This window comes from Talpa occidentalis, unplaced genomic scaffold (genome assembly GCF_014898055.3).
Source record: "Talpa occidentalis isolate TD23 unplaced genomic scaffold, MPIMG_talOcc4v2.1 talOcc4.5, whole genome shotgun sequence".
In the NCBI taxonomy this organism is placed as follows: Eukaryota; Metazoa; Chordata; class Mammalia; order Eulipotyphla; family Talpidae; genus Talpa; species Talpa occidentalis.
The window spans coordinates 59,627,937-59,654,136 of record NW_023604861.1 but is presented as its reverse complement, the minus strand read 5'-3'; the positions used below and the strand labels follow the sequence as shown (position 1 = coordinate 59,654,136).

General features: G+C 35.6%; 1 protein-coding gene across 1 annotated transcript in view; it reads right to left on the bottom strand.

Moving 5' to 3' along the window:
• The window catches only part of KPNA3 (karyopherin subunit alpha 3), a 72,502-nt gene that overhangs the window by 7,465 nt on the left and 38,837 nt on the right, over positions 1–26,200 (bottom strand). Inside the window, exons 3-12 of the mRNA XM_037527279.2 lie at positions 19,629–19,718; positions 19,473–19,502; positions 19,332–19,384; positions 19,095–19,190; positions 15,630–15,715; positions 12,511–12,597; positions 11,980–12,149; positions 10,757–10,801; positions 1,899–2,030; positions 564–692 (exon numbers count right to left, since the gene is read on the bottom strand). Coding sequence (XP_037383176.1) covers positions 564–692; positions 1,899–2,030; positions 10,757–10,801; positions 11,980–12,149; positions 12,511–12,597; positions 15,630–15,715; positions 19,095–19,190; positions 19,332–19,384; positions 19,473–19,502; positions 19,629–19,718 — 918 coding nt within the window. The remainder of the gene's footprint in view (positions 1–563; positions 693–1,898; positions 2,031–10,756; positions 10,802–11,979; positions 12,150–12,510; positions 12,598–15,629; positions 15,716–19,094; positions 19,191–19,331; positions 19,385–19,472; positions 19,503–19,628; positions 19,719–26,200) is intronic.

Here is a 26,200-nt window from a genome sequence, read left to right as displayed (position 1 = left end):
CTATGGTGGAGGACTAAGGACAATGGATGCTTTGGTGAATGTTACACTAAGGTGACTACACCTGAAAGGGACTCCTATACTTATAAATACTAACAATGATGTAAATCAATGGTACTTCAATTTAAAAAAAGATAACGAGATAAACAAAATATATTAAGTACAATGGAACTTACACAACCATGAAAGGTAATGAAGCTCTGATACAACCTAATTTCACAGGGACATTAAATTATTATCTATATTTTATAAAAGACATCAGCCATCCAATGAAAATTTTATATGTATTCTCAACTAGTGACTACTAATTTAATGGTTGTTGCTACTGCTCAATCTATTTAATAAAAATATTGACTAATATAAAAAATTTTAATTCTGTAATGTCAGGCAGCAGTGACAGCAAGTAATTAAATATTCAATCAAAATAACTATGAGGTGATTTGAAACAGTTTTCACCTTAATTGTAGTTGGTTTTGAACAAAATCACGAATAGCAGCAGAAACAACAGGGCAGTTAAAATGAGTATACAAAGAGAAAGAAATGCAATATGAGATTATGTACCTTACCTTATTGATCTTCTCTTTCGGATGTGATAGGAGATTCGGGAAGTGTGATAGGACATCGCAATTGAGAACAACCTGTGTCTGCTCGTCAGTACCAGTCACTATGTTGCCAACCGCTCTGAGAGCTGCTGTCTATGGTGGAGATAAAGTGTTTTCTATAATATTATTCATTTATAATGAAATGGATTCTATATTTTTCATAATCTTGAGAAAATATAAAAATGAAGGCATGAATAAGTAACACATTTTATACTTTCACAAAGCATTATGTAGAACTGAGAAGCAATTCTGAATTTTAAATAATAGTTTTATGAAAATGAAACTGAAAAATTATTGGAAAAAAGTTTTTAAAAGCTTTAAAAGTTTTTTGAGAGGAAACTAAAATGAAACATGTAAAGGTCCATTTTTAACAGCTATTTATTTATTTATTTTTAAAATTTATTTATTTATTTATACAAGCCCTGGGTACAGTCAGAAGCGCGGGAGGGTAAGAGAATTCACCAGCGCCAGAGCAGGGAACAGAACAGGCAGAGTGATGAAATATACTGCTGAGGGGAGCAGCGGGCGTGGCAGGAGAGGTCTGTCTCGCCATGTGGGACCCTTGCCAGCGGCCGGGGATTGAACTGGAGCTGCAGAGGCTGCGAGCAGCTTCACAGCCCAGCGCTCAACCACTGCGCCACCAGGGGAGGCCCCAACAGCTATTTTTTTAATCCATTACTAAATTGGCACTACAGAAAGATTTAAAAAAAGTGTGGAAAGGGCACACATTTCCATCTCAAAAGTCACATTGGCAGAAGTGGGATGAATAGACCTATTGGGCACCCCTAAATAAGAGTGAGGAGAAAGTGGAAAAAGAGGAGGAAATGCCATTAAGAGGCAAAATTGAAATTATCTGGAGAAAAGAAAGTAAGTCTTAAACTAAATCAGTAGCTCTAGGTAGACAAGGAAAACACAGATTTGAAAGCTTTATAATAAGGACAGGGTTTTATAATAAAAAGGAAACACAAGGAGAAATCGGTTTCTATCTTGGAGTGTGATGTCCATAGGAAGAACAGCATTTGTAGGAGATGACGATATGTTATTTTTGTCTTGTTGAAATGACAACAGAATGCTTGAAGGAGTCCTTAGAGGATATATCTAAGGGTGCAAGAACTGTATGAGTTTGAAACTCAGCAAAGAATCTAGAGGAGATAAAGACTGGGAAATCAACAAAATCATGATCAGTAAAAAAGGAGGAAAATGGAAGATAGATGCATACAGACAGAATTAAACTCAGATTGTATAAGATAACTTATACAGAAACAGAGTTTTATACAAGAATAATTTTAAAATACTTACTTGAACTTTCACTTCCTGGTGGCTCAGAAGGGGCACAAGAAATGGTACAACTCCTGAATCAATAACCATCTGTATCTGCTCATTGCCTCCATCTGTCAGGTATGACAGAGCCCAAACAGTATCTACAAGAATCTATAGAAAATAAAAAGAATTATCATTTATCTATTTATTTGACTGCCCAAAATACCTAATACACTTCAGCAGTAGTTTAACTTTGTCTTTTAGCTTGGTAAGAAAAATTTCTGTTTACCTGACATATCTATTAAGTAATAGATAACTATGATGTCTACCTCAGAACACACTTCACATAAAAAAGAGAGACACTGATGTTAAAGTCAACTTCTAATCCAACTTCTTCTGCATCAGATGGATGAATTTAAAAATAGGCAGAAAATCATCCCATTTATTAAAATCTGGCATTTTAACTTCATTTGTGAAAAAAGTTAATTATTTGCAAAGCCCTTGAAAAATATTTCCAATTAAAGAACACAGTGTATAAACTATTCCCTATAATTCTCTAATTTTGCAAATAACAAAGAAAAAAACAAGCTCAGGTTTGTTGATTCATTCAAAGTCAGAGAGCTTATATGCAGCTTTCCTCAATGTCTTCATAAAGGAATATTAAGTCCAGGTCTTACGTGAAATCCAGAGCTGTCTCTTATTACGGTAGCCAAATTAAAGACATTCTGTTGCTCTAAAATAATAGTAGCCACCTGAACTCAAATCTGCCCACTATCTTAAAAAAAAAAAAAAGTATATAGATGAATAAGAAAAGCAAATAAATAAATTCACAATGGTCCATGCTTTCAACCATACTAGGAGAAAAAGAATAATAGTATCTGTCAGGCACCTTTGAAATTTGTAAAAAGTTTTAAATTAAAAGTAAGAAATGAAAAAATTAAATTCTATCTTTTGTCTAGACCTCCTTGTACCATACCTGTGAGACTTCACAAAAAAGAAAGGGAACTGGAAAGCCTAGAGGTAACGTATCCTAGTACAACTATTTCACATTAGTGGGGTAAAACTCTAGGGCCTAAAACACCTATAGCATTTACTATCTGTCCTTTAGAGAAAAATATGGCAACACCTTTACTAGAGGATGAGCTTTATTCAACTAAGAGATGACTGAAAAAATATTTCATTGTGGATCCAAAACTAACAATGTCGCGATGAGTGTAAGAATAATTTATAAATGTTATACATTCTGCAAAAACAGAAATATTGCAACTTGAAAAATGGAACAGATGCAATACCCATTTACCATCCCACCAAAGCAATGAAAGATGCCTTCTTGTGAGCGGTATCTGCAGATACTATGTGTGTGAGTAGTCTGTCTACTTCCCACCTTGCATTAATAGGTAGTAAGATTTAAATAGAAGTCAGAGTCTCAAAATACCCAAAATTTGTAGGCTACCATGGAAAAGTGCTCAGCACAGCAAAAACTAGGAACATATTTCAACTCAAAAGAGAAAAGACCGTCAATAGATTTCAACTGTAAGGTAACAGAGATACTGCAATTGTCTAATTAAGACTTTAAAATATCATAAAAATATTCCAGTGAGCAACTGTGAAATGTTTGAAATGAGAGGGGGAAAAAAGGAAGTCTCAGCAAAGAAACAGAAGACATAAAGAAGAACCCAATGGAAAATTTTTAGTAACCAAAACTTAAAACTCACTGGTAGAACTCAATAGTTGAATGGGGGGGCGAACCCCAAAAACTCAAATCTAGATCAATAGCAATCCAATCTGAATTAAGAGAAGAAAAAGACTAAATAAAAGAAATGAAGAGAGCTTCAGGGACTTGTAGGATAATAATAAAAGATCTAATACTTGTGTCTCCCAAAAGGAGAGGTAGAGTTGGAAAATATTTGAAGGAAAAAAAGGGTAAAAAAAATTTCCAAATTTGGCAAAAGACATACACTTATAGATTAAAAAATGGGAGGATGAAGGGAGAGAAAAATAGAATAAGTTCATTAATTTTGCATAGGTAAGAGGAATCAAAAATAGTTAAAACTGCAAAACTAGATAATAAAATAAGGGCATTATAAAAGATAGAAATAGAAAAGTAACATGAGAACGAAAACAAACATTCCCAAAGAATTTCCAAAAGAAATTTTATGAAGAGCACACTAAATAGAAAATAAAGCAAACACAAATTATTACACAAAACCAAACATATCGATGAGAATGGGCTTTTAGCTCACCTATAACAAGAAAAGGATTTCCAAACTGGTTCCCCAAACAAAACACAATTCTATATTGCATATGAAAGATACTCCTAAAACAAATTAATTCAAAAAGATTAAAAATAAAGGGATAAGCAAAAGTACACTAAGTAAATGAAAGAAAGCTGAGATTGCAATTCTGTTCACAGACCCCATAAAAAGTTACTTGAGACAGCTAATCCCACAATTTATAATGAAGACACACAGTTACAACCATCAGACATAAGACCTAAAAACATAAAATACATAGAAGAAAATATAGGCAAAACTCTACATGACAGGCACCTCAAAGACATCTTCACAGACACATCACCCAAAGCAGTGATAGTGAAGGCAAAGATAAACAGCTGGGACTACATCAAATTAAAGAGCTTGTGCACAGCAAAAGAGACAATAACAAAAACAAAGAGAAACCCCACCGACTGGGAGAACTGACCACAAAAATCTATAAAGAGCTGATGAGACTCAACAAAAACAAAGAAAATAAACCAGTCAAAAAATGGGCAGAAGAGCTAAAAAGAAACTTCACCAAAGAGGAAATGCGAATGGCCAACAGGCATATGAAAAAATGTTCAACATCACTTGTAATCAGGGAAATGCAAATCAAAACTACCATGAGATACCATCTTACACTAGTGAGAATGACAGATATTAAAAAAACTAGCAACAACAAATGTTGGCGAGGGTGTGGAGAAAAAGGAACTCTCCGGCACTGCTGGTGGGAGTGCAAACTGGTCCAACCACTATGGAGAGCTGTGTGGAGATTCCTCAACCTACTAAAGATAGAGCTTCCATATGATCCGGCAATTCCACTCCTAGGTATTTACCCAAATGACACAGAAACATTAATTCCAAAGGGCACATGCACCCCTATGTTTATAGCAGCACTATTTACAATAGCTAAGCTATGGAAACAACCCAAATGCCCAAAAATGGATGACTGGATCAAGATGTGGTACATATACACAATGGGATATTACTCAGCAAGCAAAAAAGATAAACACATGCAGTTTGCAGCAACATGGATGGAGCAAGAAAGGATCATGCTCGGCGAAATAAGCCAGAAAGAAAAAGAAAAATACTGGATGGTCTCACTCACAGCAGGAATTTAGAAAAACTTAAATGAGAGACCAGGAAAAGACTAATCAATACAAAGTAAAAATCAAAATCATCAAGCAACTATAAACCAGAGACACACTATGGAGTGGGGGAAGGGAGGGGCAGGCAGGGAGAGGAAGGACTACAGTCAAAATAAGGGGGGTGCAATAGTATGGGGAATATAACCATAATGAAAATGCATACATTGTGCAAAGATGAAAAATGATGTAAGAATTACATAATTTTTAAAAAAGATTGATAAATTAGTACAAAAAAGAAAAGAGTTTGCATGGCACAATGTATCACAACACAAAGGCAAAAGACTAATTAGAAAATACCTGATACATTTATCAGAGTACTAAATAAGGAACTAGGTAAAACTAGGTAAGGAATTCTTTTTTTTTTTTTTTAATACAAGAGCTGGGATACAGGCCAGAGACGCAAGAGAGTGAGAGGATTCACACTCCTGGTAGAGGTAGAGTGGGGAGCAGAACAGGCAGACGACAGAAATACACTGCTGAAGGGAGCAGCGGGCGGGACAGGAGAGGTCTACTGCGCCATGTGGGTTTCTCGCCAGCTGGTAGGGATTGAACCCACACTGCAGAGGCTGCAGAGAGCTTCACAGTGCGGCGCTCAACCCTTTGCGCCACCGAGGAGGCCCCAGGAATTCTTTAGAAGACAAGACGGCAAAAATCCAACAGAAAAGTGGGTAATAAATATGACTAAGCTATTTACAAAGATGTAAGAATGGCCCTTAAACACTGAAATGTTTAACTTTGCTCATAAAAAGTAAAATATAAATTACAACTGAGACACAGTTCCTCACTATCACAGACTAGCAAAACATTTAAAATGTGACAAGTTACTTTTATACACTGTTGATGGGACTTCAAAAAGCACTGCCCTAAGGCAGGAAATTTAGCATTATGTAATAAGATCAATACCATACCCTTTTTCACCAGTCAAGTCTGCTTCTAGGAATTTACTCTGAATACATCTTCAATAATATGAAAATGCACAAGATTATTCACTGCTACATTATTTATATTTGCAAAATTCAGGAAATAGTTTGAACCCTTATCCTCAAAAGTGTGTTTGAATAAACTGTTTCCAAAAATAAATACTAGGAGGTTGATAAATGAAATAACTTTTTTTCATTTCATGCTCCTTAAAATGATCAGGAAACCATTTTTTTTAACTAATATAAACTGTGATCTAAAAAAAATATTTAAGGTTTCTAAATGGAGATTTGTTTATGGCTTTCAATGGGATGTTCATGACAGTATCTCAGTGGTGGGGAAAAGTAAACTAGAGCTAGGTGTAGGTCCCCTGAAGTGAAAAAGACTCAAAGTTTCTTTTAAATTTTGTTTTACAATATGTTGGGTGGCCCTCATTAAAAATTTTCATTTTAAACGTTTTTTAAAGACTTTGAAATTTGGCCTCTCCTGGTGGCGCAGCAGTTGAGCGCTGGGCTGTGAAGCTGCCCGCCAGCCTCTGCAGCGCCGGTTCGATCCCCAGCCACCGGTGAGGGTCCCACATGCCATGCCCGCTGCTCCCCTCAGCAGTGTATTTTGTCGGTCTGCTTGTTCTGTTCCACGCTCTAGCTCTGGTGAATTCTCTCACCTTCCCATGCTTCTGAGTGTACCCAGTGCTTGTATGGATAAATAAATCTTTAAAAAATAAATAAAGACTTTGAAATTCACAGCACAGGATTGTTAGGCCACTCAATTTTTTTGTTTTCATTGAAGTTTGCTTTTCTTATCTCCATTACCATGCAAACAGTTGCTCAAAGTCATTGATACTTGTAACTGTCTTTTCTCACCTGAGGTGCTTCTACTGCTTTACACTTTCCATTTCACTATTCTTGATTCTTTTTCCCTCTTGGTTGATTCGATGCTAAGTTACCTGGCCTTTACAATCACTAACAGTCAATGAGTGATTTATTTTCCTTCTAGTTAATAATCCTATTAATCAGGTGCTAACAAAATTCTTTAGTAATCCTGAACTATTTTAACTATTTTCCATTATTCATGTCTGCTCTTTTAGAAAGTTTTAAAATTTTTTTACCTCAGCAGTATTTCAGATGCTTGAAGGTTTATTCTATACACACTCTCCTACCCACCCAAAGCACTGAGCAGGTCAATGTTTAGAACTGGCAATCTTCTTCAAAACTAGTATAATATGAACCAAAGGAAATCTCAAGTAATCAAAAGTCTACCAACAAGGATAAGCTCAGCTCAAGAATTTCATGATTTTTGTTACCACCAGTAAATATGCTAACAAATATCCTCTTAGGCCCCATTACCAAAAATTGCTATTAACCTATACAGCATTTCCAGAAGTTGAGATATTTATAGAATGTTATTACTTCACACATGCTTCAGCGATAGAGTTGAATCAAGTCACTAGTCTATACTTACACTTGATCATTATATGTAGCCTAATGTATAGGCTTGGGGTACTGAAATTCTGTAGCCTCTAAAGGAAGGAGTGGCCCTTGCTCAGTTCCTGTGAGGTTAAGTTTTGAGCCCTTGGACTTTCTACCCACAAACCTGCGATGAGGATGGGATAGACTGTTTATGTAAACAGTGTGATTTTATCATGAACACCTTTTTTTCTCTGTATGGGCCCTTGTACTATGCTCATCTGGGAGAAGTCAGGCATAATGTCAAGTGTTTAACTTGGGTTTGAGGATAGCATATATAGAAAAGAAAACATTGGCAATAGGGAGAGGCACAAAGTAGCATAAATGACTTAATTATGAGAGTGTCTAGCAAGGATGCTGGAGCTAAATAAGTCAGAAGGAAAGAGATAAATACCAGATGATTTCACCCATATGTGGAATATAAAGAAACAAAAAGGGGAAGAGATAAATCTAAAGCAAAACAAACCCTAGAAATCTTACTGTAGAATTGAGGTTACTGGAGGGGGAGGGGAAGGATGTGTGTGGGGGGAGCAATGGACTATGGCGGAAGATTATGGATATTTTAGTAGTGGCAAGTTATTTAACTATCCTATTCTTCTTTTTAAATCACATTTATAAGATGGAAACAATGATAATCTCTAAGATTTCTGTAAGGAATGAGAGTGCATGGCACGTTTTAAACCCTCGATAAATACTAACAACGTACATAATCATTTTTGCCACCTCTGTCAACTTTTCCACCACTATACATCTCCTGATAATGCTTATTTCAAATGTTAGTTTTTCTTTTTTTTTAAAGATTTATTTATTTACTTATTTATACAAGTACTGGGTACAGTCAGAAGTGCGGGAGGATGAGAGAATTCACCAGAGCCAGAACGGGGAACAGAACAGGCAGACTGACAAAATACACTGCTGAGGGGAGCAGCGGGCATGGCAGGAGAAGTCTCTTGCACCATGTGGGACCCTCACCAGGGGCAGGGGATCGAACCCGCACTGCAGAGGCTCAGGCAGCTTCGCAGCCCAGTGCTCAACCACTGCGCCACCAGGGGAGGCCCTCAAATGTTAATTTCTTCATGAAGCTTACTGGTGGTTAGATAAAATATGTGCTTCCATAAGCCAAGCATTTTGGTCATACTTCTATTATACTTTATCTTCTTTTTATTTTCACACTATCTTGTGTTTTTGTGATCTTGGTACTAAAAAGCATTTGCCTTGGGCCTGCCTTTAATCACAACTGTAGATCTTATTCACTGTATAGCCTTAGTTAGGTTACTGTATACCTTACTAAGTTTCAGTTTCCTTATTTGTAGAAAAGGAAAATAAAACTTATAGGATCAAAGGACACTACAGAAGCAGATGAGCATAATGAGTTATTGACAAAAGTTCATTCATCACTTGGGTCTGCTACTAATGTTGCATCTTAGAGGGCAAGGACTTAATGTCATTTTCATTTTTGAGTCTACAATTCATAGCACAATTCTGGCTTATGTGAATTTACATAACTGTTCGACAAATATATCTGTAACTATAGTAGTTTGTCACTTTAATACCTTTGGCTTTTAAATAAACATGGTGGAAGTTTTTATTTGCCTTTAATCAATTCCATAATGTCCTAGGGAAGTATTGATGGAAACATCAGATATTTTGCTTATTTCCCTTTTAGAATTCAATAGAAACAACTACATTTTTGGTATAATTTTATCTCCACCTTTATTATCTTATTTTGTGAAATCACTTTTATATCCATTTTATAAATAAGATAGCATATAAATAAACATGCTTGATTTCATTTTTGTGACATTACAGATAATATGTCATAAATAAAAAGCTACTTTAGTTACCTTTCAAAAATTCTTTCCTAAGAAATTAAGAGTCCTAAAATAAACTACGTAAGTGTGATTAGATATTTATAAATAAACTATATCTAGTTCATTATGAAAAATATTTACAATGATGTATTTTTTAAATCTCAATGATAAATCACACAGTTCTGGCACACACACGTGTATATGTGTGAAAACAAAGATCAGATTATAAAAACACAAACAGAACAAATCAGAAAGAGATCAAGTTGGAACAATAAAAGTTTTATCAATGCCATTATCAATTCCAGATTCACTAAAATTTATCCTTTGTTTTAATCCATGGAAGAATCACATTTTGTGTGGCTACATTTAGGAGAATTTTCAGGTTGCCTAATAAAAAAACTTGCCAGAATGTGTAAATGTTTAAATCTTATGGAATGAACAAATCATCTAAAAAAAGTGCCTTGGCATTTAAACCTATACTTGATATTCTTCAGTACAATACCCCAGAAAGTTGTACCTCAGAGGCAGAGTGGTTTCACAGAAAGTAGAAAGATTTATCATCTAAAGACCTCAGATTTGAATACTAATCCTGATTCTTACTAGCTTTACAACTTTGGATAAGTTTTATTTATTTAAATAAAACCTTTATTTAACCTTTCCCTGAGGGTCAGTTTCTTCTACTATGTAAAAATGGGGGGAAAAATATCTAGTCTGCCCTATTATAAAAATCAAAAGAGAGTAAGAAAATATCACAGTCCCTTATCATGTTTTTACCATATTATAATTATTAATACTTAAAACCACAATAATGATACAGATAAATAAATTACATATGTGATCCTTTTTTAAAATTATTTATTTGTTTATACAAGCACTGGGTACTCAGAAGTGAGGAAGGGTGAGAGAATTCACCAGAGCCAGAGCATAGAACAGAACAGCCAGACTGATGAAATACACTGCTGAGGGGAGCAGCGGACGCGACAGGAGAGGTCTGTGTGCCCTGTGGGACCCTCGCCAGCAGCCGGGGATTGAACCGGCGCTGCATAGGCTTCGGGCAGCTTCACAGCCCAGCGCTCAACCGCTGCGCCACCAGAGGAGGCCCGTGATCATTTCTCTTAGGTTAGCATTTCTGTTCTCTCATGATGAAAGCTGTAAACCTAATTTAACCTTAATCTTATTTAAGATTAAGAACAACTTCTATTTGGGAAGGTCAACAAGTTAGTAAGATATGCTGACATTTACAAAAGCCTAAAAAATACTCAGAGCAAAATCCCAAAGCTCAGTTTCTGCTTCACTTACGTTTATATCTGTATGGTATATGAGGACACATAATGCTGGCAAAATCTGAGGAAAGAAGATAAACAACAAGTAACACAAAAGTTGATGTATATGTCTTTGTGAAAATGATTAACTGTGATACAATACTATTTGTACGGCAAGAAAGACAGTGTTAAACTTGTTTGACTAATTAGGTAAATGAAAGTTCAATCTGAAAAACCGAAACATATTTCAGACGTCCAATTAAAATATCCAAACAAATCTAGCAGAGATTAATGCACCCTAAAGGAAAAACACTTGTTTCCAATAACTCTTTTTATGACATATTCTTCAAGTGGAAAGAATGAAGATGCAAGTATACAGTGTAACAATTTTTAAAAAGCTACTCTTGAAATTGTCTTTATTGTCTCACCTGCCTGAAGTAAAAGATTTTAATAGGCTACTTAAGTCAAATTAAAGTTTTTGACATCCGATTCAGTCCAAAAAATTATAAACAATAAAGCATAAAGCCTTTATTGAAAGGCGGCCTTACAGATCTTTTTCTAAATCTGGGTGGGATGGAACAGGGAATGGGGGTAATCACATTAAGTCCTCTATCTATAACAACAAAAGGTAGCAAAAGCTGGTCAAAGATGTCATTTATAAAGATTCGGAGATGACATTTTCCTAAACTGTCAAGTGATTAAAGGTTCCATAGGACTTTTTTTAAAACTTAAAATACTCAGATCTATTTACATATAAGATGTAAATGAAAACTACTATTTGTTTTATTTAACACAAAGTTTATCACAATGTTAAGAACACTAATCAGAAATCAAGGGAAATTTCAGCTGGACTCAACCCAAACTCACTTAAGAATATTCACATATAGGTGTACTAGTTTTATCCAGTACATTTATCTGTAGCAATCCCTTATATTTTAAAATATTTAAGCCAGCTATGCAATGCAGGAACAAAACTTTGAGGTTTTATTTTCTCCTTTTGTATTTTTCTGTTTACATTTTTTGCTTTCTTTTTATGAAAATAGTTATTAAAAAAATAAGAATTAAGGTGGACTCCCATTCTTTTAGGTGTGATAAGACACTCAATTTTTAAATCACCAAGTGCAAAATTAAATACACATTACTTTTAAAAGTCTCATACCTGCAATGTAAGCAATATGTTATTTCATTCCCTGTGCATGAAAATCTAACACATAAACATAGGGAAAATATACCATCTGGCCTTTGCAATTCTTCATTTACCTCCTGAACTGTCTCCATAGGCGGTGGGGGGTCCTTATTCCTGCAGAGATTGACAATGACCCATGTGACGTTCCGAAGGAAGGTGATGGGAATGGAGGGATTGATGAAGGACAGAAGAGGTTTGACAACTCCCAGTGATATGACATAATCTCTACATTGAGGACCATCACCTACAGAAATGAAAATTGTATTTAAAAAAAAAATTACATTCAAGATGAGAAAGTCTGAAATGTATGCAATGGCTCATGTTGGGACACTGATGTTCTATGTTTCCTCACCATTAATCAAGGGCATCAAAGTGTTGCTGATTTTTCCATATTTTGATTTGGGGAACACAAATTACTAATTCTTGATAGTAAATTGCATATCCATTTCAAAGAGGTACCATCTTAAGTTAGTATTCATGTGGCAAGAGATAATTAACTCAAGTTAAAATTAGAGGAAACATAGTGTGTAATGGCTATGCCAATGTAGGAAAGAAGTTAATTAAGATTTTTAATTGGAGTTTTTTCAAACCTAAGTGCAACTTACCTATAATGTTTCCCAAAGCCCATACTGCTTGTTCACAAACATTCTGATGTGGTGAATGGAGAAGTCTTAGGAAAAGAGGTACGGCATCTGTAGTAAAGAAAGACCAAGATTGATACTGCAAAGTTTTGTAGAGTTTAAGATTTCAGACTGAACAACTCAATAAAATACACTGAACTTAGGATATTGTAGTTGTTCAATTATAGTTCGCTGAATAAATAAATGTGGTAAATACCTTTACCCTAAAATAATCATTTTAGTTTCCCCAGTAATATTCAAGTTACAAATCTGGGCCTCGCCAGTAGCGCAGCAGGTTGAGCACCGCGCTGTGAAGCTGTCTGCAGCCTTGGCAGTGCAGGTTCAATCCCGGCCAGCCAGAGAATCCTACATGGTGCCACAGACCTCTCCTGTGCGCCCGCTGCTCCCCTCAGCAGTGTATTTCTGTGTTTGCCTGTCTGCTCCCCGCTCTGCCTATGGTGAATCCACTCACCCTCCCGTGCCTCTGGCCTGTACCCCAGCTCTTGTATAAAAATAAACATCTTTTAAAAAAAGTATTTACCTTAAAAAAAAATCTTTTGATAATATCTAAAAGTTGCTATTATATCACTAAAGAAGACAGCAGTATGACTGCCCAATTTATGAATCATTTCATAAAGCTAACTGGATCTTGAAAAAAGAAAACAGAAGCACAACAATTTTTCTAAAATGCATTTAAAAAAGAGTTCCTTCTGCAAACATACAACTTTAGAAAATAATACTTTATTCATTGTGATTCCAATTGCTGAAAAAGGATAAACTCACTGATTATTCTCTTACCAGGCCTACTTTACATTTTAAAATAATCTATCATTATAATCCTTATACTTTACCTATTACATTTTAACCATTTCCCCAAATTCTGAAACAGGGGTAACATACCCATGTTGAACTAAGTAACTAAGCAAAAACTAGACCATTTTTTCTTAAATTTCAGTCAACTATATCTCTAGAACTCTTTGTAGTATCTACCTGTATTATTAACATTTAAATTAAAATTGACACAGCTTTAATGAGATTATAATTTGATACAATAAGTTACCTCGGTGTAGCAAGTCAATGGTTTCTTGGTGTTGAGTTGTGTGATCATCACCACAATCTAATTTTGTATTTCTATCATTTCTCAAAGAAATCTCATACATAAAGCAGTTCTACTGCCCAAACTCCCAGAACTAGGCAACCAGAATAATAAAACATTTGCTTCTCAACTCTATAGATCTGCTTATTCTGAACATTTCATATAAATAAACCATACGATATATATGGTTTTTGTGCTTGGCATCTCACTTAGCATAATGTTTTAAAGTTCACACATGTTGTAGCAAGTATTAGTATTTCACTTGTACTGCTGAATAGTATTCCACTATATGCCACCATTTTATTTATTCACTCACCAGTCAATAGACATTGGGGCTGTTTTCATTTTTGAATGTTTTGAGTAAAGCTGCTGTGAAAATTTGTGTACAAGTCTGTATGGACAGATGTTTTCATATGTCTTTGTTCCATCTAGTAGTGAAACTTTTCATTCATATGGTAATTCTGTGATTAACCTTTTGATAAACTGCTTCCTAAAGGGGTTGTACCGTTTTACATTCCCAGCAGCAATGTATGAGGGTTTCAATTGACTCACTTGATAATTTAACTAATTTTATCACTTCTATAAAACAGAAGTCCAGGATCACTAGTTACAAAAAAATAAATGATGGAAAAACATATTGCTATTAAACTGTATCTAGCAGACTCTACTAAAAGCCCTAGTCTACTTTCCATCTTGCGGCAGCCTTCAGGTAAGCCAATACGGGTGCTTACAAGTACGGAAGCAGAAGCTTGTGATGTACCTTCTCAGAGTACGCTACTGGCAGCACTGCCAGCTGTCAGCCTTCAACCCTACCCCACCTGGCTGGAGAAAGCACACAGACTAGGATACAAGGTCAAGCAAGGTTATGTCCTATGTTGGATTCGTGTGCTCCACAGTGGCCACAAAAATCCAGTTTCATAGGGTGCAACCATTGGCAAACCTGTCATCACAGTGTTATTAGCTGAACTTTGCTAGAAGCCATCAATCTGTTGCTGAGGAGTGAGCCGGATGCCACTGTGGGGTTCTGAGAGTCCTGAATTTTTACTGGGTTGGCGAAGAGTCCATACACAAATTTTCTGAGATTATCTTCATCAATTCATTCTATAAAAGCTTATCAGAAAATATCCTGAGACCCAGTGGATTACTAAAACAGTCCACATGCACAGGGAGGTGCAAGGGCTGACAGCTGCAGGCCATAAGAGCTATGGTCTTGGAAAGGACCACATGTTCCACCACACTACCGGTGGTTCTCCCCATGCATCTTGGAGAAGGTACAAGACTCCCCAGTTCTACTGTTATCGCTAATAAGCAATGTTTGTAAAATTCTTATTTACCCAATTAACAATTTAGGTTAAAAAAAAAAAAGCCTCAATCTAAAATCTCTTCCCTTTTTGTTATATGTAAAAACTGGAAACTTTCTACTTGATATTATTGAAATATGTGAAAGAAAACTGAAATTGTCAAGTATTGTGTATCGATTCAGTATGACTTACTCATCATACACCATTTAAAAATCATCTTGACTATCATTTAAAGTCAGTTAAGTGCCCCATACTTTAAGAGTACTTGGCAACATCTAGTTTTTTCCAAAGAGCTTTTGTCAATTAGGGTCAACATACTAATAACAGTTCATCTTAAGGTAGGCAAAAATTTTAAAGTATATCTGTTACAAGTAAAAAGGCATAAGCAAACTTGGTTGAAACAGAAATTTAAACACCTACTGTTAGTAAAATGTCTACCTTAAAAAGGTAAAAGGATTCACTTTTTAGTAACAACAATAAAACTGTTTAATGATAAATTAATTTTAGCTATAGAAAAGACATCAATCATCAAAAGTAACTTGTAAAACTGATGCGTTTAAAAATGTTACAAGATTAGATCTAGTTTTTATGACAACATTTCACTTCTCTTTTCCAATAAAAAAATCCAGATGGCCAAACCCACGGTAAATTGGGGGCTGGTTTCAGCTCAAGGGGAAAAAAACCCAGAAAGTAAAGAATTTACTTACTGGACTGTACAACAGCCTGAGTCTGTGCAGAAGTTCCTGATGCTATATTAGTTAATGCCCAAGCAGCTTCAAACTGTAGCGAAGGACTATAAAAAACAATAAAAATTCTTGTCAGATATTTAAATTTATGATCTGAAGGTTGATATAACTATCCTTTACTTTGTCCTTAAATTTCACCTACTTATTTCTAATTATCTGTTGGGTATCTCAATCTAAAATGTCTCCTTGGCTCCTGAAGTCAGTCATATTATACACCTGCTTCTTTATATCCATTGGTAGTTGCAACATATAGTTCCTCATTATTTTCCTTGGCTCCTTTTCTTTCACAGTCATCTTTAATCAATGTCAAGTCAATTTTAGCAGCTAAAATATTTCTTACATTGATAACATCACATCTAGTGTCACTGTGCTAGTTGAGGCACCTACCATCTCACTCAAATAACTGCTATAGCTTCACTGGTCTTAAAGCTGGGAAACTATTTGAGTCCCATGCATCATCTGTTCTGCCTAATGGAGGTATTACAAGGTTGTATAATTTTGCTGAAAAATGAGATCAGTGTAATTTACAACTGTGATTGAAGACCTCACAAAGAAAAGTAGAAAACTAAACTAGCTTTTCAAAGATGAATTAAGAAAGGTCATGACTGTTGGAAGTATCAATAAAAGTATCATGGATGGAAAGATCGTGATGTACATGGATGATAAGGAATACATCAAGAGAACTGAAGTCAAGAAGGTATGGGCCTCCCCGGTGGCGCAGTGGTTGAGCGCTGGGTTGCGAGGCTGCCCGCAGCCTCTGCAGTGCCGGTTCGATCCCCGGCTGCTCCCCAGCCACCGGAGGAGGGTCCCACATGGCGCGCAGACCTCTCCTGCCGCCCGCTGCTCCCCTCAGCAGTGTACTTCGGTCCTTCTGCCTGCTCTGCTCCCCGCTCTGGCTCTGGCGAATTCTCTCACCCTCCCGCGCTTCTGACTGTACCCAGTGCATGTATAAACAAAAACAAACAAATGAATGAATAAATAAATAAATAAAACATGCCTCTATTAAAAAAAAAATTGTTGGGGGAAAAAAAAAAAAGAAGGTATGCAAAAATTTAAAAGGGATGAAACAGAAAGGGCAGGATATCTAAGTGTGTATGTGAGTGTCTGTTGGGGTGAGGGGAAGGGAGAGAAGTATTCAAATTCCAGGCTACAGAATTTAGAATTTATATTAAGTATAGAAGATTACTGAAAAGGCAAGTAAAGCAAATAATGTTGAAGTCAATTTTCTATTATCAACATTAAGTTAGAATAGATAGTTGAAAGAAAGGCAGTAGCATTAAGAAAAAACTAAGGAGAGCCAATGATTAGGGGAATTAGAACAAAATACTATAAAAACTAAAGAAATTAAAATTCTTAGTATCAAAAGGTTAGAGAGATCCAAGAAGGAAAAGGCTTTAAGGAGAATAAATGTCAGAGATATATTAAGCAGTGAACTTAAAAAGATGGAATAGATGAGAAAGTGGAGTAGTTGACAAGAGCTATGTGGTAAATTTTGGCAAAAGGCAGGGAACAAGAGGATATCAGAGGTAGAGAAGTAAAAGGACATTAAGTTCAAAGATATTTGAGGCAGTATATGTTGTCCCAGACTAGCAGGAAAAAGGGTTATTTAGTTAGTCTAGGTGATCTGGCACAAGACTGGAAATGAGGCCCTTAAATGAGAAAATAGAAAGATGTGAAAAATAGAATTACCAAGCAGGGAATGTTTTCTAAGATGTCATGTGAAAAAAAGAGAAATTTTAGGTATATATAAAAATAAAATACAACAAATAGACAGCAAATGAACATTTATTGTAAGTTTGATATTGTGTGAAATGTCTTGCATATACTATTTCTATTTTTCATAATCACTAATTTTTTTTAATCTTTTTCTTTTATTGAGGTATCAACCACCTAATTTTTATGGATGACTATGTGGCTCAAAAGTCACTTGGATTTTGGTCAAAAGAGAACCCTGTATTTAAACCAGGGTTTATCTGACCCCAAAGTCTACGATCCTTTATAACACAATTTCCCATGACAAACTTATGAAGTCCACTCCAAACCACTGACAATTCCCTATTTTTGCTTTGGGTTGTAATTACACAGGTCTGTATATATTTTGTCTTACTTTTCTAAATATATGTTATGTTTCACAGACACACGTAAAGGCTGGGAAGAAAAAAAAGGAGTAAGAAACAGATCAAGAACAAAAGGAGGTGACCTCCCTGGTGACGCAAGGAGTCAAGACACAACCTATGAAACTGTCTGCAACCCCTGCAACACGCGTTCGATCCCCGGCCAGGGAGATACCCAGATGGAGCAGCAGACCTCTCCTGGCCCACTGCTCCCCTCAGCAGTGTATTTCAGTCATTCTGACCATTCTGCTCCCCACTCTGTCTCTGGTAAATCCTCTCACTCCCCACACCTCTGGTCTGTACCCTACTTCTTGTATATATAAATAAATAAATCTTCAAAAAAAAAAAAAAAAAAAAAAAAAAGAACAAAAGGGGGCCTTTAAGATATGGGCAGAACAGAATTTTTAAATTGCTGAAATTTAACTTTTACTTAAAACTTGTCACAGAAAATTCATGTGGTAGTATAATAATGTGTTAAGGGCTTTTGGAGTGGTGTATAGTTATAGCACACAGTGGAAGCACCCTTAAAGGCAACATTTATATACCACTATTTGTAAACTAAAAATTCCTAACAACACTTAGCAGAATATCCCAAGTTTTAGTCTAAATGCACTTAAATACAAAAACAGCATTTGTTTTAAGGTATTTTAGAGTTCAAACTTATATTCTCTCTAGTTAGTTCAAATTAATAAGGTTTAAGATAAAGCACAGAGATCTTTCTAAACACTAATGAAAATGGGATAAGTATCTTAAAAGATACCAATAGTGTTTTCCCCTTTCTGTATATATATAACTTGTTCCCTTATTTTTGCTTTCCCACAAATAAGAAGCATGATATTGAATAACTAATTATGGCTAGAGTTCTGTAAAAGACTTTGCTGAGGATCACTGGGTCATCTGGAATAGTCCCAGAGTAAGAAAAAGCTACTCCATTCTGGAAACCATTCATGTTGACTCAAGTCATGAGGTTCATCTATATATAGACTCATAAGCAAAGAGTGACTCAAACACTATTTGGGATATTTTAAAATATTAACCAATTAAAAAAACACTAACAAGTGAAATCTATAAATATTTGAGATAAATTAGAACAGGTAATAAACAGAAGTTAAAATTTCCCTGGAAAATATAAATATTCATAAACTAAAAAGAGAAGCACTTCAAATATGCTGACATTAAAATCCAAGACAATTGAAAAACATACTAAATGTAAAACCAAGCCAAACCTACCAGTTAAATAATAATCAGAAATTTTAAAGTAATTGAAAAAAAAGAGAAAAAGAAAGAAGAAGGGGGTCAAATCCATACTTACTTATCATCCCTTTCTAGACATTTGACTAGAATGGGTAAAATCCCAGATTTTATTAGGTCATCAATTGGTGGGTTTCTGTCACTGGATAATAGCTTCCTATAAAAAGGAATGTAAGAAATTAATTGCTGTAATTTTTAAATCTTAAATAGAAATAACAATGTTCTACTAATAATTCTAGATTATCAATTAAGACACTGAAGATATAAAAAAATTCTCTCTGGACAAATTAGTATTTACCTTGCAGCCTGGACAGCACTTAACTGGACCACTGGGTTATCACTTGTGGCATTCTGCAACAACAAATATAAATTATAGAAATTAAAAAAAAAAATCTATTTCAAAATAATTCAAAATGAGAATATTAAATTAATAACATACCTGCAGTATAGCTTCTAGTGTTACATTTTGCTTAAAAAGAAAAAAGCATAGTTTAGCAAAGAATTTATTATAAAATTGGTCATATATTAAAAATGAAGTTCTCCATTTGTCATATAAATTATTTTTAAAACACTTTCTAAGAACAAGAAACCTTACTGCTTTAAAATCAGCATCAACATCTGAATCTTCTAAGCTTTCTTCTTGTGGAACATTTCTTTTTTTCAGTAAGTGCTCATCTCTTTTGTTCTGAAAGGAAACCAATAAATAGCTAAGAAGTCATGATGGCTACTGTCAATGAATAATCCATTTTATTTATTTCAACTTTATCACCTATTTATGAAGCAGTGAATCTCTACATAGGGTTAACATTAATTAAACATACATATTGTGAACCAATGTGCCATATTCTAGTTCTGGTAACAAAATTAACTGTTGTACAGTCCAGCTTACACACACACGTTATTAAGCACAAACTGTATTCCCTAATACTATGTCTCTGAATCTTTAGTGAAGATTTAAATTTAGGTATGCACTATTATCTATCAAATATATTTCAACAAGCATGCTAATTTTCATTTACTTATTGCTAATGGTTACCTGAAAAAATTATAAAGAAGTCAGATTAAAGGGAATGCAGGGAATAGGAACTTAATTACCATAAATGCTACCTATTTGCTATCATCACAGATTTAAACCTTAACCATCTGGCTTTTACAAACAAGAATTCTCTACTGGTAAATGTTTCTACATTTTTATGGGCTTTTAATTGTAATGGCAACCTGTGCCATTTTATTTTTTTTTATTTTTATTTTTTAAAGAGGCATGTATTTTTATTTGTTTGTTTGTTTGTTTGTTTTGTACATGCACTGGGTACAGACAGAAGCGCAGGAGGGTGAGAGAATTCACCAGAGCCAGAGCGGGGTGCAGAGCAGGCAGAAGGACCGAAGTACACTGCTGAGGGGAGCAGCGGGCGGCAGGAGAGGTCTGCGCGCCATGCGGGACCCTCCTCCGGTGGCAGGGGAGCAGCCGGGGATCGAACCGGCGCCGCAGCTTCGCAGCTTCGCAACCCAGCGATCAACCGCTGCGCCACTGGGGAGGCCCTGTGCCATTTTATTTAATATGTAATTTTTGGTACAGAATTATGTAGAAATAAATTAGGAAAAAAGGCTTAGACTAAATGACTTCCAAGATCTCAACTTAAAATTTCAAAGGATTATACTATTTAGCATTCAATACAATATTTAGAAGTGTCTAATTATAACAGAAATCTATGAGAATATTAATATAGATATCAAAATTCAAACCAAATAGAGAGTTAAAAGTAGAAATAAATCTTTATCTAGTGCTTTATTGCCTATTGGCATTATCTACTTTTGTGCTATACATAAGCAAGCATGGTTACACAAACTGATGCTCATATATAAAGTAATCACTAGCTACCAACTTATTCTTATATCACAGCATACCTCTTTAGTGATGACTCAAAACATCAATTCTACACTATTACGGAATTTTTTATAATACATTTTTATAAAATTTAAACATCTCAAATACTAAAAAAACTGGCACACAAAATCTTAACCAGGAGTCAAAGCTATGACCATCACTAAAGAAAAATTAATCAATGTTTTGTGACATGTGACTTGAACCACTCAGAAAACACTATTACTTATATGGTATTTTTGACCAAAATATTAATATTATTCTACTATTACTAGTAACAACCACCCAAGAAATACCAATCAACTCAAATTTGCCATTCTACAAAAAACTAGTCTATACTCTTCAAAGATGCAATTATGAAATACAAAAAAATAGAATTAGAGGAAGCTAAAGAAACAAGACAACAAAATGTAATGTCTAATTCTCAGATTTGAAAATCTAAATGGAATCTAATTGGATCTTAGATTTATAAAGGACATCACTGGGGACAATTGGCACAATATGAATTGGATCTATGGATTAGATAGTAGAAATCTGTGTTAATTTGACAAATGCACTGTGGTTACACAGGAAAGTATATAAAGGGTATCATGCCTGCAAATTAATTGGTTCAAGATACATATTAATATAATGTATATCCATCATATATATATTAATGTATATCTATTACATGTATATAAATTAGAGGTAGAGAGTGAGTAAGGCAAACATGGAAAAATACTAATAGTCAAGGAACTTGGGTGCTGAGTAAAGTGTAAACAGCTTTTGTATTATTCTTGCAACTTTGAATTTCAAAATGCAGGTTTGAGGGCCTCCCTGGTGGCACAGCGGTTGAGCGCTGGGTTGCGAAGCTGCCCGAGCCTCTGCAGCGCCGGTTCGATCCCCGGCTGCTCCCTGGCCACCGGAGGAGGGTCGGTCCCACATGGCACGCAGACCTCTCCTGCCGCCCGCTGCTCCCCTCAGCAGTGTACTTCGTCAGTCTGCCTGCTCTGCTCTCCGCTCTGACTCTGGTGAATTCTCTCACCATCCTGCGCTTCTGACTATACCAGTGTTTGTATAAATAAATAAATAAATCTTTAAAAAGAAAAAATGCAGGTGTGAAATTGTTTCAAAATTTAAATTAAAACTATGCATTGTACTTTGTGGTTTAAACCATATAGCTAGTTGGGCCTCCCCGGTGGCGCAGCGGTTGAGCGCTGGGTTGCGAAGCTGCCGGCGACCTCTGCGGCACAGCGGTTCGATCCCCAGCTGCTCCCCGGCCACCGGAGGAGGGTCCCACATGGCATGCAGACCTCTCCTGCCGCCCGCTGCTCCCCTCAGCAGTGTACTTCAGTCCTTCTGCCTGCTCTGCTCCCCGCTCTGGCTCTGGTGAATTCTCTCGCCCTCCCGCGCTTCTGACTGTACCCAGTGCATGTATAAACAAAACAAACAAACAAACAAATAAATAAATAAATAAAAACATGCCTCTATAAATTAAAAAAAAAAAATGTGTTAAAAAAAATAAACCATATAGCTAGTAAACTAAAAATTCTACTGTATTATGTGGTAATTTTTCCCCTAATTTGCTAGGATTTTTTTCTTCTACCTTTTCAAGCCAAAAATAGGTGCTTAATTTCATCAAATTGTACTTGTTTTATATCTACTGAAATGGATATATAATTTTCCCCTTTTACCTGTAAATATGGCAAATTGATTTTCTAACATTAAACTTAGAAAAGCAATGTTAAACTTATAACCTTAAGTCCTCTCCTGAAATAAATATATATATAAAAATATTTATTACTGGATTCGCTTTACAAATATTTTATTTAGAATTTTTCCAGCTATGTTCATAAGAGAAACTGGCTTGTAAGCGATCTTTGTTGTTTGGTTCTTAGGATCATGGTTTTGATAGCCTCATTAAATGATTTAGTAAGTGCTCCCTCTTTACCTTCTCTGAAATTGTTTAATGAAGCTCAAATTATCTATTCTTGACTTCTGCTTGACTTCCACCTATAAGATAATCTTCTTCATGGGGCCTCCCTGGTGGCACAAGGGGTTAAGCTTCAGCACCATGAAGCAATCCACAGCTACTGCAGCACTAGTTCAATCCCCAGCCAGGGAGGTGAACCACACGGCGCAGCAGACCTCTCCTGACTCACCCCAGTGCTTCCCTCAGCAGTATATTTCAGTAGATCTGCCTGTTCTGCTCCCCACTCTGTCTCTGGTGAATTCTCTCACCCCCTGCACCTCTGGCCTACATCCCAGCTCTTGTATGCATAAATTTTTTTTTAAGTTAAAAAATTTATCTTTTCAGGACAATGGGAGGGGTTAAATTTTTAACTTCAGATATAAATGTTTAAAATAATTTTATTTATTTTTTAAAAAGATTCTGATTTATTTATGCATATAAGAACTGGGGTGTAGGCCAGAGGTGCGGGGGGCAGGGGGAAGAGGTAAGAGGATTCACCAGAGACAGAGTGGGGAGCAGAATAGGTAGATCCACTGAAATACACTGCTGAGGGGAATAGTGGGCAAGACAGGAGAGCTCTGCTGCACCATGTGGGTTAGGTCCCCTGGGTGGGGATCGAACTCATGTTGCAGTTGTTGCCAATAGCTTGATAATGCTGAAACTTAACCCCTTGCAACACCAGGGAGGCCCTAAAATAATTTTAGATCTATTCAGGTTTGTTTATTTTTTTAAAGATTTATTTATTCATGCATACAAGAACCGGGGTGCAGGTGAGTTACACAGGAGGGTGAGAGGATTCACCACAGACAGAGTGGGGAACAGAACAGGCAAACTGACTGAAACACACTGCTGAGGGGAGCAGCGGGTGAGACAGGAGAGGACTGCTGCACCATGTGGGTAGCTCCCTGGCTGGGGATTGAACCCACGCTGCAGAGGCTGCAGACAGATTCACAGCACTGCACTCAACCGCCTTCGCCACCAGGGGAGGCCCTATTTAGGTTTTCTATTTCTTCTTTAGTGAGCTTGGTCAGAGAACATAGTCTGCACAACATTCAAAATAAGTAGATATTTGCTTTGATCTACAAAATCTAATAGCTGTGAAAGATGTTAAAATTTACTGTGTTATTCACTCAAAAATGTAGAATATCCCAAGATTTCCCTCTGTATACCTCAGTTCTTGGTGTGGTAACTTAGTTTTTTACTATCACCAAATCAATTTTCAAATATGCAAGAGGTTTTACATTTGTTAATCAGATAAACCTTGCAAAATATGTCTTTAATTTTTCTATCTTCTATTAAATGGCATGTTTATTACTGACATGAAAATGTCTCACAATAATTATGTCTTTGACAAATTTCTCCTTGTAATTCTGTTAATTTTTGCTTTGTATCTATTTGGACATATATTATTAGGTATTTATAAGCTTAGAGTTATTATAGTTTCTTATATAACTATGAAATACCTACAAAGATTTGAACTCCGGTTGTAGTTATAGAGATTGTTTCTTAAATATAGTGTAGCGCTTGCTTTTTTGTTTTTAAAGAAGGATCCAACTCAGGTTACATCTAATGCTTTAAAGGAGAGGAAACAAATGTTTACAAGACAGACCTTCCCCTCGATGTCATTATGAAATGACACCAGTGCTGGATGATTCCATGGATATTAACCCATGAGTTTTTTATGTTATATTTTACATTTTGGGTATTCTGCTCAATATTTTATTTTTAAACTTTGCTTTAAAAACAATTTTTTTTTTTTACATTTTTATTTATCCATGCATACAAGAACTGGGGTACAGGCCAGAGGTGTGAAGGGTGAAAGGATTCACCAGAGACAGAGTGGGGAACAGAACAGGCAGATTGACTGAAAACACACTGCTAAGGAGAGCAGCAGGCAAGTCAGGAGAAGTCTGCCGCGCCATGTGGGTCTCCTCCCTGGCTGGGGATCAAATCCGTGCTGCAGTGGCTGCTGACAGCTTCAAAGGTTGTGTCTTAACTCCGTGTGCCCCCAGGGAGGCCCCCAAAATTTTTTTTAAGTAACACTACGACTTGGCTCAACAATCATGTAAAAGTCTGACAAACGAACACAAATTATTTTTCCTGCACATTTCTGATCTTCTCAAATGGGTATTTTATAGTCTACTTTTTTTTTAAATTCTAATATACCAGGTCAGTTTTCTCAACTGAAATTTTATTTATTAACTGTAAATTCAGCTATAAGAAATAATACAAAGAGACCTCATATACTTTGTCCAGGTTCCCCTGGAAGTATAGTATAATATTCACAACCAGATCACTGACACACTGACATTGATAAAATCCACTGATCTTACTCAAATTTCCCCTTGTATTCACTATGTGTGTCTATTTATTATGTATTTAGTATTACACAAATTTATCACCTAGGGTTCACATATCTACCACTGTAGTCAGGATACTGAAAAAAAGTTTCAAAAACAGTAAGTAACTGTTACTGCCTTTTTATAAGCAAAACACCTCCCTCTCACTTCTCTGTCCCCAAATCTGACCCATAGCAACCAGTGTTGTATCCTGTTTCCAAAGTTTCATTTCAAAAATGTTAAGTAAATGAAATCACACAGTACATTATTTGACAGTCCATTTTTAAACCTGAAATAATTAAATTTGCAATAGACTTTTTTGATCAATGTAACTCCTTAAAGATTCATACGAGTTGTTTGTGCAAATAATGTGTTCCTATTATTGCTGAGTGGTATTTCATGGTGCAGACATAACACAGTTGACCATTTATCTATTAAAGGGCATCTGGGGCTGTTTCAAGTTTTGGCTATTACAAAGTTGCCATAAACATTAGTGTACAGAATTTGTATGAACACCAGTTTTTTTTTTTCTGGGATCAATGACTAGGAGTATGATTGTTGGGTTGCCACAGTAGTTGCATGTTTTCCAAAATAAATATCCATTTTACTTTTCCACCAGCAATGTATGAGTAAGCCAGATTCTCTGCATTTTCACCAGTATTTGGTATTGTCACTATTTTAATTTTACCCGTTCTGATAAACATCTATCAGATGCTTTAATCAGGTTTTAATCTATATTTCCCTAATGCTGCATTAATCATCATCACATTGTGATGATTTCCATCTGTATATCCCCTTTAATAAAATGTCTTTACATCTTTTGCCTATTTTCTAACTATATTGATTGTTTGTAGTCAAGCTTTGAATGTTCATTATATATACTGCATATGGGCCCTTTACTGACCATGTGGTTTTCTTTCAGTATCTAGCTTATCTTTTTATCCTTTTCACATGGGCTTTCACAGAGCAAAAATTTTTAATTTTGAGAAATTCAA